Source organism: Staurois parvus, unplaced genomic scaffold, assembly GCF_062004578.1.
Source record: "Staurois parvus isolate SC_StPar_1 unplaced genomic scaffold, SC_StPar_1.0 ptg000073l, whole genome shotgun sequence".
NCBI classification, from domain to species: Eukaryota; Metazoa; Chordata; class Amphibia; order Anura; family Ranidae; genus Staurois; species Staurois parvus.
This window is the reverse complement of record NW_028317869.1, coordinates 958,717-977,253: the sequence shown is the minus strand read 5'-3', so window position 1 is coordinate 977,253 and position 18,537 is coordinate 958,717. Positions and strand designations below refer to the sequence as shown.

The 18,537-nt window shown below is 47.8% G+C and overlaps 1 protein-coding gene across 1 annotated transcript in view; it reads left to right on the top strand.

The window, feature by feature from the left end:
* Positions 1-18,537, top strand: part of LOC149469358 (uncharacterized) — a 46,288-nt gene that overhangs the window by 8,866 nt on the left and 18,885 nt on the right. Inside the window, exon 4 of the mRNA XM_089669376.1 lies at positions 9,108-9,401. Within this exon, the coding sequence (XP_089525502.1) occupies positions 9,108-9,401 (294 nt within the window). The remainder of the gene's footprint in view (positions 1-9,107; positions 9,402-18,537) is intronic.

Below are 18,537 nucleotides of genomic sequence, written 5' to 3'. Positions count from 1 at the left end.
AGGTCCACGTTTTAGCAAGTAGGCCTTAGTAAGGCCATCCAGCCTTGGGCTCTTTCCGGAGGGCATGCTTTTAGTTGTTCGGAGTACCTCCTGTGTGCTATGCTACTCCCTGTCCAGGGAGGACGGGGGAGACAGGCATGGACAATTAACCTCTTCCACATATGCCTCTATCTGGGCACCCCGTCACCCCCTGGCTTCCTCCTATTCTTCTCACAGATTATAGAGAGTGATAAAAATCACAGAAACAATTGGCAATCTGAGAAGGAAAATGCAATTTTTCACCTGTCCGTGGGGATGCAGATTTTCGTGTAAGGGCTCTAGCAATAAAACACAGTTTCCTTTGAGTATGAGCATCTAGGAGAGATGCAATTGTTTTCACAGGGCCTACAGTATAATTGGTTGCCTGTTTGTGGGTCTCTGCCCTGCTTATGTCAAAGGGACAGGTCAGCTATCTGTGACAACAAATTTTGGATATCAGAATTACGCTTTTTCTTCCAGGAATTACTGCTGTAAAGTGGTACAAACCATACCTGCCATGGCTACATCATCCGGAAGGTTCTCATTAAGACGCCACATCCATGGCCTGTGCTCATGGCACAAGGGTGCAATAATCAGTTCCAAAGGAGCGTGGTCCAAGAGCATAATAGGGTTGTGGAGAATATTCTAAAAAGTCTTGGTCCCCCAAGAACAGATCCAGGCGGCAATGCAACTGGTGGACTTGCGAAAAGTAGGAGTAAAATGTGCCAGCAGTTCACCAATCATAGTCCCTGAAAGTATTTGAGAGGTTCTTCTTAGCTGCTGTGGTCAGGGTGGCCCTATTGGAAGAAGAGTCCATACTGGGATCCATACAGAGATTGAAATCCCCACCCATAATCAAGAAACCAGTGAACAACTCCTGTACTTTACTAAGGACTCCGTCCAGGAAGACCACCTGACTGAAGTTAGGAGCATAAACATTGACCGGATTAAGTGGGCTGCCATGTAAAGACCCTTTAACCATTATAAATCTTTCATCCAGGTCTTCTACATGCTCCTCAGATCTTTTGAATGACAATAGTTATCTTTTTTGCCTGTTTGATTGGAGAGGGGCTCTGGAACCAGTGGTCATAAAGATTTATAGGTAATTTGGGCACTGACCCTGCAGTAAAATGGGTCTCCTGAAACTTTAATATGTGAGGTTTCAGGGTGTTCATCTCCCACCAAACCCGGCTACACGTAAAAGGCGAATTTTAAGCACTGCTCTGAGAAGCTGTTATCACCAATAGCTCTTCTGTCCACTTAGTCTTTGTCACTGCAGAAATTGCCGCAACCTGTACTTTCAGTGAGCCGAGGCTAAAACCTAGGTCTAGGCTGGTCTGTAGGAAATCTAATAGCTCTAAGACTGATGGAGAGGTAAGGTTGATTGTCTCCTTTTCAACCGGAAGACACAACTTATCCCGAATACTTGCATAAATGGTATTAGTAGAGCTTTTTCATGCGTTCAACAAAGTTGAGATCACGTGAGAAGAACAGCCTAGGCTTTCCAATCTCCCCATTTCAATAGCCAAGCTCAAAGATCCAGCCTATTTGGGTTCCAATGTATGAGCTTTCCTTGTGACAGAAGATATGGAAAAGCAAGAAGAGGAACTGCTGCATGCTTGCCGAGATCAGCTGCTAGGGGAAACCACGGCCTGTACAGTCAGCGGGGCAGAATGGCTAAGACTGAGATGTTGTCCCTCAGAAGTCTCATCAGGAATCTCGTTATGAGCAGCAGTGGAGAGAAGGCATAAGCTAGGCTGCAGTTCCATAGTGAGAACAGGGCATTCAACCCCCTTTGCCCTGGGGTATGGAAATTGGGACAGAAACCTTGGTAGTTTGTGACTGCTTAGATATGCCAAAAGGTCCATTTGGGAAAGGCCCCATGTGCAAACTGAGGGTGTAGGGACCACTTGTGATCTGTTGCAGGATAGTTGGTTCATCTGCATATTCAGCCTGCCTGGTAGGTACACTGCCCTCAGATCTAACAGGTGTAGTTCTGACCAGGTCATGATGGGATTGACCTGTTGCCTGTACTGCCCTGTCATTGAATGTAGCCTACAGCCACTCTGTAACATGACTGGTTTCCCATTGACCTTGTACAACAGAGATGTTAGGGCAGAAAAAGTCTTTTAACCACTTCCCGACCGGCCGTTGCATATAAACGGCCGGACGGTGGCAGTACAGGGTCGGGTAGCCATTTATGAACGGCCTCCCCGCACCCTGCTTGTGCGCGCTCCCTGGGAGCGCGCAGCACCGCGATCCGGTGCCCGCTGTGTCCTCCGGACACAGTAAAACACTGATCGTCAGACGGGACCTCTGTACGAGGTCCCGATCATGTGATCACTGACTGGTCAATCAGTGATCACATGCAAAGTAGTAAGCAAGATGTCACTTATGACATCATTGCTTACTACATGTGAAATCTGTGAATGCTCACAGAGGTCACATGGTACAGGGCTATTCACAACAGCCTTGTACCATGTGACAAGCTGTGACCAATCACAGCTCACTCAGTACTTCTCAATGAGTGCAAGAATGCACACAGAGAGAAAGAGAAATGATTGCTTTTACATCCTTTATGGGTGTAAAAGCAATCAGTGTAAAAAAAACAAATCTTCATCACCCCCCACAAGTAGTACAGTGTCACTATGGTGACACTGTACTGCTAGGGTGACAGTATGTAAAAAAATAAAAATAAATGAAAAATAATAATATAAAAAAATAAAATAAAAATGTAAAAAAAAAAATGTTTAAAAATTATAATTTTTGGTTATAAACTAATTTGTTTTTTTTTGGTTTTTTTTTTACTAAAAAGATAACGGAATACGTTTTGGCAAAGATTTATGATGAAATATTATTTATTTGCAAAATTTTATAAAAAAAATACTTTTGTTCAAAATTTTTGGACTTTTTCATTTACATAGCAAAAAAAATAAAAATCCCAGCGGTGAATAAATACCACCAAAATAAAGCTTTATCTGTCTCAAAAAAATGGTAAAAAATGAATTTGGGTACAGTGTTGCATGACCGAGCAATTGTCATTCAAAGTGTGATAGCGCTGAAAGCTGAAAATTGCCCTGGTCAGGAAGGGGGGGAAAGTGTCCAGTCTGGAAGTGGTTAAAATCACCAAGACATTGGAGACTACACCTTTCATGGGAAACGTTTACTTTCTCCGAACACTGACATCTTCACAATGGATCCCTTTGTGCTCAATAATGACTCCTTCCTTAGCCACCACCAGACTCTTCTTCATGTAGGGAGAGACCCTGATTAACTGCCTAAGGTGATGCTTCCTCCCCTGAGTCAGAATACCTGTTTGAAATTGTGCAAGCATCAGTGTGCCCAAGGGATCATCGAGGCACAGGATGACATTTTGCCAAACAGGCTGAGGCATTAAGAGGCTGATAGGAGAGGTAGCCACCCTAAGAACTCAGTCCCTGATAGATTTTATCTTCTGGGGGGGAACCAAATCATTGGCAGTATTGAAAAGGTCCTCCAAGTGTACAATTTGTTGCACTGGAGACATTTGATTTTTGCTGAAGTTGATGATCCAACTGAAACTCTGGAGTGTATCCATTGTTTGTCTTTTGTATTTTAATTGTTTTTATTAATTTGAACTTTAAACAGTATAAAACAGAGGCAAAAAAACACGCCCACACAGGGGCTATCAATTGCACTGATTAAAAAAAAAAGCATAATAAACAGTGCTCTAACTCTAACAAGGCAAGAGGTACGGCCACGCAGGGGCTATCAATGGCACATAACATTAATGTAACTCTGACTATAACAACTAAAGGCAGCTGTCCACTGTCACACCAAAAACTAACAGAAAAAGAGAGAAAAAAAACAAAGAGCAGGGGTCCAAGAGCGCCAACACTGAACGCCAATGCCATTACATCCCCATACTAGCTGGGGGGAGCATTGGAAAGGCATATTGCAACCACGGCTCCCATATTTTCAAAAATTTACGTTGGGAGTCGTTGCATATACTCGACATCTGTTCGTTGAGCATCATAGTGGTCATACGATCCCGCACCCCCAGAAGGACAAACGGGCTCTTTCAGGCCTGAGTAATTGTTCTAGTGGCCGATAAAAACAAATAGGAAGCCACCTTCTGCTGATGAGCCAAGAGGCCCGGTATGGGGCAATGAAGCAAGGCATACCGAGCATCCTGGCGTATGGAGAGATGGAACAAAGTGAAAAGGAGGCCAAACCCACGAGACCAAAAACGAAGCAGCCTCGGGCATGACCACCAGATATGCAATACATCACCACGATGGCCACAACCCCGAAAACATCGATCACTACAAGCAGGGTTAGCCTGGGCCAGACGAGCCAGAACCCAGTACCAACGGAACAATACCTTGTAGGCTGCTTCCAGCGTGGTCGTATTAAATGAGCATTTAGCTATGAGTGACCAGACCTTATTCCAGTCCACTGGATCCACAGCCACTCCCAGGTCGCGCTCCCACTGAACAACATATGAAAGAGAAGTATGCGACGAGCGTCTGTTCAGAGCTGCATAAAGAAGGGAGATAAGGCCCGAGGCGCCCGGTCGCTGCTGGCAAAGCTGTTCAAAGGCAGATTTATGGTACGGGAAAGCAGAAGTGCCCTGCAGCGAGAGCAGCCAGTGCCGCAATTAAAGGTATCAAAAAAACATTCCGCCGGGGGAACATCCCGGGACTCCCAAAGAAAATTCCAGGTGGGGAAGGACTGAAAAACCAAAAAGTGTCGCACCTGCGGAAAACCATTAGCCACCTACCAAGAAAACGCCCTTGGGTGATCTAAACCCGGTGGGAAAAGAGGGTTGTTAACAATTGGGAGCAAAGGCAGAAAAGGTGACATCAGGCCACTGGAGTAACGTACTGAGTCGCAGACTTGTAAGCCATAGAGCAAGATTGGACTCAGCGCCATAGGGCGCAGGGCAGGGGGAAGCCATAGAAGCGTCGACGGTGCGATAGGGGCACAATTAGGTAGTTCCAGCAGGACCCAGAGAGGAATGTCAGAGGAAGCGTGGAACATAGACAGTGGGGCAATCTGGCTAGCCTGATAATATTTAGTTACATTAGACACCCCAAGACCACCCTGGAGTCTATGAGCAAAGAGTGTATTTCTGCATACTCTGGGGTGCTTATTGGCCCAGATAAAATGCATAAACTGCGCCTGAAGCAACCAAAGAAAATGAGGGGGAACCCGCACTGGGAGAGTGCGAAAATAATATAACAATTTCTGCAGGATGGTCATTTTCACTGAATGAACCCGTCCTATCCAAGACAGGTGCGGAAATTGCCAGGAATGCATAAGAGAATATAGAGAGCTAAGCAATGGATAATAATTTTCAGCAAAGAGGGAGTCATAGGTGGGGGTCAAGCGAATTAAAAAGTATTCAAGAGAAGAGGGAGCCCACCTGTAACGGAAGTGGGATTGTAGGCGCAAAACCAAATCTGAAGCCAAAGTAATATTGAGAGCGACAGTCTTATCCAAGTTAATACGGAGACCCAAAATCAAGGAAAAGTGCTCAAGAACCCGTTGCAAATTAGGAAGCGTCGTCAGAGGATTAGTAAGAGTCAAGAGGGCATCGCCCGCAAAAAGTTTCAGCTTAAACTCCTGTCCCGTGTATGGAACCCCCAATACACTGCAATCGGTCTGGAGTGCTAAAGCCAGCGGCTCAAGTGCCAGGACAAAGAGTGCCGGGGACAGGGGGCAGCCCTGTCTCATCCCTTGCCCAATAGGAAAGGGATCCGAGAAATATCCAGCGTATTTAATGGAGGTTGAAGGCGAAGAATACAAGGCTTGAATCCAAGAAATAATAGAGTCCCCAAAACCCCAGCGAGACAGCACAAACCGCAGATATTCCCAGGATAGAGAATCAAAGGCTTTATATATGTCTAAGGACCGTAAGAATCCCGGGATTTTCCGCTGTTGCAGAAAATGTATAAGATGGACCACCTTACGAACGTTATCACCCGCCTGCCTCCCAGGAACGAACCCCACTTGGTCCCTGTGGACCAGGCTACGCAAATATTTATTGATGCAAAAACTAAGGATCTTGCCCAATATCTTCAGGTCTCCATTAAGAAGAGAAATGGACCAGAAGGCTTGCGGTTCCTGTACATCATCGGTCGTCTTAGGAATCATGGAGATATGCACTCTAAGCGTGTCTGGAGAGGGCAAGGAGCCCCGTCGTAACTCATTGAAATAGTCAGCCAAAAAGGGCGCCAACAGGGCTGAGAATTTCTTATAATAGAGACCGGAGAAGCCGTCGGGACCTGGGGCCGAGGTGGACCATAAAGATTTGATAGCTTGGAGCACTTCCGGTACGGTAACACCGGCATTGAGGGCCACCTGTGCTGCCTTGGATAATCCAGGAAGATGGAGATCTTGAAAGAATGCCTCAGCTTGAGCCACAGGGAAGGGATCTGGTTTAGCGTAGAGGCGCAAAAGGAAGTCCGAGAATCAGGAAACAATCTGCTGGGGATTAGAAGTACATCTACCTGTGGGAAGTCGCAGTCGGATCGGTTTATGGGGTTTCCCCATAGAATTGAGTTTCCTGGCCAGCATTGGACCTGGCTTATTAGCACAGGAATAAAATTTGTGTTTGGTCCAACGCAGGGCTCGTTCTGCCTCCGAAGAGGCAAGTAGGTCCAACTCTGTCACCAGAGCATCCCGAGCGCATTTATGGGCCGCGGATGGAGATGACTTCCAACGCGCATCCACAGAGGCCGGAGAGAATGAAGCTCCAAAAGTCGCCGCTCCCGCACCGCCGCCAGCTGTATTACATGACCTCGCACCGTGGTCTTAGTTTTCAGTGAAGTATGTTCGTAAAAAAAATTCTATTTGTTGGCAGGTAGTCTGAGTGGTCAATAAAGAGTTGTTGATGTGCCAATGAAAAGGGCGCCGTTCTGACCCAGAGAGGGCAAGGAGGAGTACCAAGGGATCATGGTCCGACCAGGGTGAGGAGGGAATAGTTATCCGCTGGACCAAGGGAAGCTGCTGAACATGCATGAATATATGGTCAATTCTACAAAAACTGTCATGAGGATTGGAATAGAATGTAAAGTCGCGTTCAGTTTGGTGAAGTTCCCTCCAGACGTCCGCTAGCCCCGCTGTCCGCAAGAGAGAGCGCATACGTTCCTCCAGCACCAAGTCATGAGAAGGGGCCACCCCCCGACACCCTTGGAGTGTCGGGAAACAATGGTGAAAAGATGCAAAAAGAATTTATGCTGAAAACGATTAGGCGCGTAGTAAGAGACAAAAGTAACCTCCTGGTCCCAGAGGGTACCTTGCAAAAGCAAATACCTGCCGGTGGGGTCCGCTATATTCCGAGCACAGACAAAAGGGAGATCGCGTTTAAAGCTATCGGTACACCCCGACGCTTCTCAGGAGCCGAGGCCGTGTAAAAGATGGGATAGCGAGGTGAAAGATAACGCGGAGCGGAGGACTGAGAAAACCTGGTCTCTTGTAAACATACCACGTCAATTTGTTGCGATTTGAGGTGATGAAAAACTTTAGCCCACTTCCGAGGCGAATTGAAGCCTTGAACATTTTGTGAATGTAATTTCAAAAGGGGCGAGGCCATGGCGGCATCAGCGCAACACGCTCAGCAGAAAAAAGCATAAAGCAGCCAGCAATTTCCACTCCCAATGGCGATCGGACCGTGGCGTCCCGGAACCCTGCATAAAACAAGAACCAAAAAAACAGAAGAAAAAAAAACAAAGAAAGGAAAAAGACACAAAAAGTATATACAACAGTGCAATCGTGTCACGCCAATGGTGACGTGCATCCTACACATGAAGGATACCAGTTAGGGGTGGCTCTACCACCATACACATGACTGCAAATGGAAACATCAAAAACATAAGCCCTCAGGGGGCAAAAAGGCAATAAGGCAATGAACATAATATAACGGGGTACCAAAATAATAAAACTAAAAGTCCCAGGAGTGAGGACCTCCATGATGACCTCCCCATAGAAACCCAGAGAAACACGGGGGCCAACCCCATCCCATCCAACTGGGCCTACCAGGTCAACCTCCCACCCCGGAGCCCGAGGGAACCATCACCCCATGCCACCATTGGAGACCCGAATACCATAAACCCGGACCCAAAATAGGCTGCGGCAGCAGAAAGTCATAATTCTTAAGTCCAGGAGGAGACCCCCCCCAACCAGGCATGGAACCCAAGGGAGCAAGCCGGATCAGACCCAACCCGGAATGCTAACAAACTGGGGAAGCCCTAAGGGCCAAACTCACGGTCCCGTCAGAGAAGTCCATCGGTGAGACGATGCATGGGAGGTGCAAGACGCAGCTTCAGCCCGGAGAAGAACAGGAAGGACTTGATCATGGAGGGGTCTGAGGGAGGGCCCTCCTCCTATTGGACGACCACTCCCAGATGCAGCCCGGAGGAAGCAGCCTCGTCGGGGATCCAGATGAATGAGCTGGGCTCCGATCAGCAGCTTCCGGCGAAAGAAGGTGTAAAGATTCCAGGAGAGAATGGGCCTCCTCTGGCGTAGCCACAGAGTGACTGCGGCCCTGGTAGGTGAAGGTGAGGCGGAACGGAAAGCCCCAGGCGTATTTAATACTGTGTTTCACCAGGTCTGAAGTGGAGGGCTTCAACTGGCGGCGCTTCTGAAGAGTGGTCTGGGAGAGGTCCACGAAGAGCTGGTAGCGATGCCCCTGGAAGCTGAGATCAGGGTTGTTTTATGGCTGCCAAGAGGATAGTTTCCTTAGTGCGGTAAAAAGTAAACTTGATGATAATGTCCCTCGGGGGCCCATCCAGTCATCTGGGCCCCAATGCATGATGCATGCGGTCAAATTCAAGCCAGTCAATGGGAATAGCGGGTGTCAGCTCCTGAAACAGAGCAGTAGCGGTGGAAGTAAGATCCGCTTCCGTTTCCAGGATACCCCTTAACCGCAAATTGCCACGGCGGGAACGATTTTTGAAATCCTCAAGCCGTAGCAACGCGTCCGCCAATTCTTTCTTGAGGTCGCACAAATCCTGTTCGTGATTTTCAATGACTGTGGCTACAGCGTCCATTTTATCTTCGAGATCGTTCGTCCGGTTGCCCAACTCCCGAATTTCCCGCGAAAGACGGTTGACCAGCTTGGAGGACAATTCCGACTGCAGCATGAAGTTGAAGCAGTGCAGGAGCTCAGCATCCCGCAAGGATGGAATGGGAGAGTGCCGGGATGGCTCTGATGCCAGGTCTTCCATACTGCCAGGATCCGTCCCACCCGCGGATAGCAACGCCAGGGGACCCGAAATCGCAGCTGGGGCTTCATCTGCGGTCTCCGGCGGGAGCCGCGAACCTGCGGCCAGGGTCCTGCAAGCTTCCGGAGGCCAGCCCAAAATCGAGGCCGTGGCTTCAGCCGCGACCTCCGGCGGGTAGGCCGCAAATTCCGGCGCGGCCCGCCGGGTGCTGGAGGCGCAAGCGTCCGGTGTTTTTTTGCCCATCGGGGTACTGGAGGAACAAGGGGACCCCCCCTGAGGATCAGAAATTGGCCGATGTGTCCGGCGGCCGAGGCACAGATTTAAAAGGCAGCCATCCTGGCTGCTGCTCACGAGCGCCCCCCCATTGTTTGTCTTTTGAACCAGAAAGAGCGTTGAGTAAAACCCTATGAACATTTGAAGAGGGAACTGGCACCACCACCCTTTGGACCTGTAGCGTGTGAAAATATTGTGCTAAGACCTCTGCCTTTTGAGTAAACTCTGGGATCCTTGTGGGTGTGAAAGAATTGGAGGGCAGAGGATGTATGAATGTTCAAAAATGACCATGTAGGATAGCTGATATTACCAACAAATCAGTGTAATGTTTTGTCTAGATCCCCATGAAATGGGATCGCCTGATTCCAAAGGCAAGTGTCTGGACTTTTGAGCTGTCAAAAAGACTTAGAGGGATCTTGAGGGACACCTAAAGTCTTCTGCCTTTGTGATTTCAAAATGGTCTCTTGGGTGCCTCTCCAACCCTTTCTAGTATCACAAAACTGGCAGAAATACCTGGAATCTCCTGACCTTGGGGGTTGAAAACGATTTTGAATGCTTCAGTTTTTTGTCCTGGGGAAGAAGACCTAATTTTGCACCCCTCAATACGGTTGTTTTCCTAAAGAGAGACTTTCTATTGAAAGGAATTTTGCGCCAATTCTGAGGCTATATTCAACACCAAAGGGCCCTTTTGGCAATGACCGAAGGAGCATTGCTTGGCCCCAAACACCTGATGGTATTTATTGTCGCTTTTCCAGTTAAATGTGCCTATATCTTCAATTTATCCAAGGCTTGGACAATGTATTCTCACAGCGCATCTTCATTAATTGTGTTCTCAATGGGTCTAGGTCTAAAATTTTATTGGATTTGTCCCACCTGCCATCTGATTTGTTTTCCCTGTCCATTGCATCAGTCAATTCACCTGTCAATTATATCCTTGAAAGAGGCTTCCATTGGAAGGGTGACATTTATTGCAAGGCGTTTGTTACTGTCTTGGAAATTCGCTTTAACGAATTTCTCCTTACCGTGAGTACTCGCAGTTGGATGTGCAGAAATCCCCCATAAAGCTGTGCGAATCTCGCTTACCACGACTGCAGCCAAACTACACGATTCCTGCCCATCCAAATACTTTGGTTCTGTTGAATTTGTGGGTGATGGAGCTCCGTTACCCTAGAATGATCACACGACACTCTAAGGCTGGTTGCAATCCACATAAGGGCCCGCTTTAGGCTCAGCTCTCTGTTTTTATTAAGAATACACACATGCCCCCCACATGAATAAAGTCAATCCCTCCCACCGAACAATACAATGGGGATTGCCTATACAGAGGATATACATTCCAATTGGAGCATAGCCTTTGCTATTATCTATCACTGGTCCTCCCCCATGAACCTTCTGAGGTCAGCAGACTTCCTCCCCTTCCCCCCTATGAGCCATCTGAGGTCATATTTCCTGTCCTACTAGCTTCTATTGGTATGTAAAATTCTCTGCACAAGCACTCCCTAAAAATATCAGTCTGTACCTGGATGGGCCCGATACGATCTTTATTAAAACACATCCATCCAAGATACAGTTTCAAGTTGGTAATGGGTTGTAAGATATGCATAAGCCTACACACGGAGTTCACACCGCTTGCGCATTGCGTTATGAAGCCCATGTGGTACCATGCTGCTGATATGTGGATACAGGCCCACGGTCTACTGACAGCAGCATTCGCATGGAATGCCGTGGTGGTATACACGCCGGTCTATAAGCGCAGATCTGCCATCTCATCCATTACCAAGCTGAGTACTGTAATACATACATTGTACATGCGCATGGCCCAATTGCAGCCTTCAGAGCTTTAATTAAGCCACACGAGAGACATATGAATAACACGAATACATGACACATTTAAAGTTCGACCAACAATACAAAATTTCCATGACATTCCCTCCTGTTTTATCATATTCTCCTCGTGTCCCTTCTTGATCTTCTTCAGCTTGATGGGTGTAGTCTCAAACTTCAAAGAGTTCCTGTAGTTGTCCCTGAGAATAAAGCTCCATGGGGTACCTGAAACAACAAGACCCGACGCAGACTCGACGCAAACAGGCTTGATTGAAGCGATGATCCTCAAGAGCGTTGGAACCTTCACTACAGGAAGGCTCTTGCAAAAACCACAAACAGACTTGTGGTATGAATAAAGCTTGTGATCCCACGGTGGTCTGGGGAGATCCAGCAACAGATTCTCAAATTGCCCCTGCAGACGGGGCCACACAAGGCTGGTCTCGACCCAGACAGTTTTCCAAATCGCAGACACAAACCATGATGAGGCTTGAAGCTTGCTTGAAGGTCTTGGAGAATGTGGTCTTCAGAGAGATAAATTAGAGGGAAGCCAGGACGTAATCTGTAGAGAAGGTGGATGGTTGGTGAGGTCTTCCTCCGATCAGTGGTTGGAGTGGGATCCCAGGAGCGGGCATGGAGATGTGGTCGTCTGCCCGAGCTTGGTTTACACGGTCGATGAGGCAACAGGAACATCTCACCGCGGCATATAAAAGGCAGATGAAAAAGAGAAGCATCAGGATATACACTCCCACTTCCTTCAACCAAGATCCGATGGAGAACAGGAAATCTCCCAATCCTCCCAAACCCTTGAACGGATTCCAACCCTCACTAGCTATAGCTCTAGCTTTTCCCTGTAGTTCACTAACTTTGTCCATATGGGCCTGGACCTTGTCATCGGTGTCTTCTATCCAAGTACAACAATCCTCTCCGATGAACTCACAGAACCCCCCTTTGGCGGCTAAAAGGTAATCAAGGGCCATCTTCTCCTGAAGCACTAAAATTCCCATCTGCCGTTGTTCTTGGGCAATTTCTCTGACAGCCTCTACGGTCTCGTTAAACATACTATCCACGATGACAGAAAAATTGTTCAGGCGCTTCATAAGTTCTATTCCCCATCCTGTCCATGAGGGGAACCAAGCCCATGCCTGGTCGCCCTCAGAGAACAGTTCCCTGCGAACTCTCCCTGCCATCCTTACCTTCTTGTGGACCATCAACTCTTCATGGTCCATCACTACATAGGATGCGGGGACTAGCTTTATGAGGGCACACGAACCTTTCGCGTTCTGGGGGAATGTTCTATAGGCTGCCGAACCACACAGAAAATAGTATGGACCTGTCAGAGCAGAGCAGGAGGAGTTCCTCGTTCGGCCTCTGGCACTGAGCAACAGTTGCACAGACTGGGGGATTGCTCCCTCAGTCTGCACATCACATCCGTCCTTCCAACACACGTGGTCTGGTCGGTCAGTGTGGTTACTCAGAAAGGAAGTCTGGTTAGTCAGATTGACAGTTATACCTCCCTCGCAGGTGGTAGTCCCAACAAACTTGTTACCTGTGCCAAAGCTGATGTTAAAGCACACCTGAGGGCTGCCTAGCTGCCCAGTTACCCATAATGGACTGACGAGGGCCCTACAGGAGCTAGAGCTAATATTGGTGCTGAAACTGATGTTACCTGCTAAAAATGTGTCATTAAGTTCTACCGATAAATGTCTACGTGGGGGCTGACCAGGGGTCCCTTGCTTTTTCATGCCGACGCGGATGTCATATAGGGCATGAACAGCGGCCATTGCGGACATGTGATGACTGGGTGGGGGCTTAGAGCATACCCAACAGTTGGTTTTGTTGGCGGTTCTGGCTAAACGTAGGTGCATTTTAAATAAAAGGTTGGGGTATCTGCCATCTTTTCCTCCGTTCACACACATGTAAGACATACAAACAAAAAGAAAAAGGAAAATGACACCCCTCATTCTCTGGTGTAGCTGAGAAGCTTCTTGCAGTGGCTTGCGTGCACCCAGTTGTCTCGTCCCTCGAGCTTGAGTGAGGTAGGTGTCGTCAGCTGGACTTGGTATGGTCCGGTGAACCGTGGCTCGAGTCCGGTTCTTTGATGTTTCTTTAGGACGACCCAATCACCTGGCTCAATAGAAAGAACACCTGTTATTGTATTTGGATCGGGGAGCGATTCGCGAACCCGATGGTGTATCTTCTGCAGCTCCCGTTGCAGAGATTGCACATAACCTGTAAGCTGTGAATGCAAAGACAACAACTGTTGAGGAAAGTACAACCCTGTTTTGGGAGGTCCCCCAAACAACACCTCGTAGGGTGACAGCCCATGTGGTTGCCGAGGGGCATTCCGGATGGAATAGAGGGCAATGGGGAGACACTCAGGCCAAGGTTTTTGGGTATCGGAAGACGTTCAACCTTACCGCTACTCTCGGGGTGATATGGGGTGTGTCGCCGCTGACTCCAGTTCCACCAAAGAAATGCAGTCGTGTCCTTTGGAAGAGAGATTAGTAGTGGACAAAGAAGACATGTTAGCAGAAGAGGTGTTAGTATTGTTAGTCGTGTTGCAAAATTCAGCACTGTCATTGCTGTCCTCCCCCCCCTTCTCATCTTCCGACACAGGAAGAAGAGAAGCTGGGTTAAGAATAGTGCATCGTTTGATAGTGAGGTTAGTAGGGGTTAGGAGGGTTTTCCCCTGAGAGGGGTACCTTGCCTTGGATGTCCTGTTTTTGCAGGACCGTTCTTGCTGCACCGGTGTCAGTGAGGCAAGGGAGGGGATATTTTAATTCCTCTAGAAAAAGATGGATCTGGGCCGACACCGATTTGTCAACTTCCTATGAGAATTCATAGGAGTTACTTACCATGGTGGTCATAGGGGCGGAGGACTCATCAGGAATGAACTGCCACCGACCTTTAGGTAATTGGGGACAGCTCCTCCTCATGTGCCCCGTTTGGTGGCACTGGAAGCACCTGGGTGGGGGCCTATCCTTCCTGTGACCCAGATCCCTTGGTTTTTCGTGTGGGGTCTGGGACATAAGAACTTTGGCCTTGTCTTGTTTTCTTCTATCCATTTCCCTCTCTATTGCCGCAAGAGTGGAAAGGATAGCAGGGATAGACATCTCATTATATTCGGGTCGGGCCAGAACCAGCCTTTCCCGAATTTTAGTATCGATGCCTTCCAAAAATTTGGCCCGCAACAGAATGTGCGTCGCGGTCACCTTTACCCCTTCAGTTGGAGCATCAGGTCCAACTTCCAGATCTGCATCCAGTGCCGTCTGCTTGAGACGGCGCCAGAAGCAGGCGCTTTCCTCATTAGGACCCTGGGTGAGCTTCATCATGTCCGTAGTAGAGGTAGCACCATACATTTCTGGAAGCTTTGCCTTTAGCTGTGTACAGAACTCTTTGCCCCCTGAAGTCATCTCCTCATGCGTGGTTATAGAGCACCCTGCAATCACTGTACTGGCCACTTCCATGCCCACCTTTGCCCGTAGGATCTGTGCACAATCTGACCCGCTCATACCATAGCTGAACTGGTTTTGTCCAAACATTCGAGCAAATCCTCTCGGATTGACTCGATAGTCCGGGAGCTCAGCCAGAATAGTGCGGATCTCTGCCGGGGTGAAGGGGACATGCCAAACTACCCGTTCCCCTAAAGTCCGTTCCCCCCGTGCATTGGGAGGACCTTCAAATTGCTGCACCCTGACTGGATAGGCCTCGGTCCGGGAAGAGTGCAAGGGCTGACCCAGCATCATCGGTGGGCTTAGATTAACCACCTCGCTTACTGCACCTTCAGGTTTGAGGTCCCTCAGATCAGGGTATAGCTGGGGGGCAGGGGTCTGATCAGTGGTTCGTAGCGCTTTGATGCAATCCGCCCTGTTTTTTAACCGGGTGTCTATTCCCCTTGATTCACAGATAGTCTGCAAATCGGTTGTTGAGTAGGCTTCATAGTTGGAAACAGAAGGAGCTGGGGTGAAGCAGGAAGAAGGGAGAGGTAGAGGCAGAGGCTGAGGCATAGAGACAGAAGACACAGAAGGTATGTCAAGAGTGACGTCACTAACAGAAGAGACAGGTGCAGTTATACTTATCTCAGCCACTGTTGGTTGTTGGGGGACCCCAGCAGACCCTGATCCTGCCTGCCTTAGTAGAGTCAGCCCTGAAAGAGCTTCTTCCACCTCTGACACTGGATCCTCCTGTTTTATTCCCTCTGGAGGCCAGGTATACATCACCTGGTTCTTCCGGACAGACACCAGTTTATGTATGCCTTGCTTCCCTAATCGGATTGACCTGTGAAGCCATAGCTGTGCGATCTCTAGTTCTGACGCCTGCATCCGTGGTCCAAATTCAGAGATGAATTTTTCCCACCTCCATGCGTCAAATGTACCTTCCCGGGGAATTTCCCATCTGGTACCCTTCGACCATTTATTCCACCTTTTGAGGGGTTCTGTAGACTTCCCCCCCAAACTCACCTTCATCAGTTGTGCAGCTGTCCTTACCCTGAAGAGGGCTGGTTCCCCCTCTCTCTTCATGGACTGACTACTGCCCATCGTGACTAGTCACTGGTATATATCCCGCGTCCGGGTACCTGTTTACCCCCTGGAGCACTCGGTGGGATCCTACCGAGAGGCCTGATTCCACCACTTTCCCAGCACAGCGTAATTTATGTGATACTTATCGATCACCCGAAGCGCATCAAGTGGCGGTCAGACTGAGAGCACACCTCCCACTCCCACAGCGCAATTTGTGTGATCCTGACCACCCGAAGTGTTTGTGGTGACCAGGACTTCCCTGGACCGCCCACTCGCACAGCGTAATTTATGTGGTTCTCATCACCCACTGTGTTTGGCAGGCCACACCGCACAATGATGAAAGTGGCTTTTCTCTCCCTGCACACAGTAGCTAACACAAGTCAAAACAAAAAGAGGGGTTCTTGGATGTTACTTAGGGGTCACTGGTTGGGCAGAAACCTGCTAACTGACCTTTAGGAAATTTGTGTAAAGAAAAAAACTTTCCTAATACACACAGAAAAACCCTTTTTCAACCTAAAAAACTGTTAAAAAGGACAAAGTGGATCCTTATGAAAAACACGGGACGTTTCACAGTAAAACAATTACACAGAGGTAAACCGAAAAACTGCGCCAAAAGTAACCTTGTTGCTGACGCAAAAATCACTCCTATCAGCACCGCTAAACGATCCACGTTATACACGCAATCTTTACTGCAACCACCTTGAACCGTTTACACAAAAAGTCTGCTGGACGTGAAACACGCGACACAGCAGCTTAAAACAAACCCGCTTTACAATAAGGAACTACTTTTAACAGGAAAAACACAAGAAAAACATAATCACTATACAAGAAATCTATGTGCAAAAACCCAGACTTCACCGCGCTCATTAAATGTGGAACACGTGAAGGGAAAACTCGCTTAATACACTTTAAATTGGCTGGCAATACGCAAATTTAAAGCTAAAAGCAAACAAATGAAACTGTAAAAAATTTGGATTAAAAAACACAATATGGGTCAAATGCATATAGGAAACTTCATGCACATTGCATAGAGATTACTGCACATTTGGTAGCCAACAAAATGGCCACCAAACAAAAGGAGTCCATGTGGTTTAGTCAAGAAAATGACCCCCCACAGAGGAGCACATGGCAGATACTAGAATGACCCCCCACAGAGGAGCACATGGCAGATACTAGAATGACCCCCCACAGAGGAGCACACGGCAGACTCTAGCCTCAAAATTGCCTCTTACATAAAACAGACTTTTAGACAGAACATACACTGGACAATTACACAACAATATGAAGCACACATACAACACAATTTGGGCACAATCACAGAACGGACATAAAACACCAACATATCACACTAACATGCACATGTAACAGAAAGGACCCCCTGCTGCATGCTTGCTGGGAGCAGTAGTACCACAAAACATTGTACAGACTACATACACACAGATCTTACAACAGTTAACAATTAACCTAAGCCTTTCAGCACTGTAATAATTACCTCACGTGGAGGGGGGTAGAGCAATCACCACAGTACCTACAGCCCACAAATACTTACCTAACACTATGCAACAACTTTTACCCGCTAAAACATATACCCGTTTAATTTTTGGTTGGAAGATTTTTAAACTTGACCAAATCCAGCCAACCAAACCCACCCCCCCTGCTGCTCTCAGCAGAGACAAACCCTCGTCTTTTCACCCACAAATCAAGAGTTTAGGACAAAAAACGAGGTCCTTGTTAAGCGGTATTTCTTGTTAGCTAACAGAGAGCGAAATCAGCCACACGAACACGCAAAAAGCGATCCTCTTAATGGCAGAGAGACCTGAAATGTGCCGGCATACTTTTTGCTAGTTCATGATGGCCATTCCCCCCTCGTTCTAGGTTAGCTACGCAAGAATACGCGTTAGTATCCACCAGGCTCGCCAAACTGTCTTGGAAATTCGCTTTAACGAATTTCTCCTTACCGTGAGTACTCGCAGTTGGATGTGCAGAAATCCCCCATAAAGCTGTGCGAATCTCGCTTACCACGACTGCAGCCAAACTACACGATTCCTGCCCATCCAAATACTTTGGTTCTGTTGAATTTGTGGGTGATGGAGCTCCGTTACCCTAGAATGATCACACGACACTCTAAGGCTGGTTGCAATCCACATAAGGGCCCGCTTTAGGCTCAGCTCTCTGTTTTTATTAAGAATACACACATGCCCCCCACATGAATAAAGTCAATCCCTCCCACCGAACAATACAATGGGGATTGCCTATACAGAGGATATACATTCCAATTGGAGCATAGCCTTTGCTATTATCTATCACTGGTCCTCCCCCATGAACCTTCTGAGGTCAGCAGACTTCCTCCCCTTCCCCCCTATGAGCCATCTGAGGTCATATTTCCTGTCCTACTAGCTTCTATTGGTATGTAAAATTCTCTGCACAAGCACTCCCTAAAAATATCAGTCTGTACCTGGATGGGCCCGATACGATCTTTATTAAAACACATCCATCCAAGATACAGTTTCAAGTTGGTAATGGGTTGTAAGATATGCATAAGCCTACACACGGAGTTCACACCGCTTGCGCATTGCGTTATGAAGCCCATGTGGTACCATGCTGCTGATATGTGGATACAGGCCCACGGTCTACTGACAGCAGCATTCGCATGGAATGCCGTGGTGGTATACACGCCGGTCTATAAGCGCAGA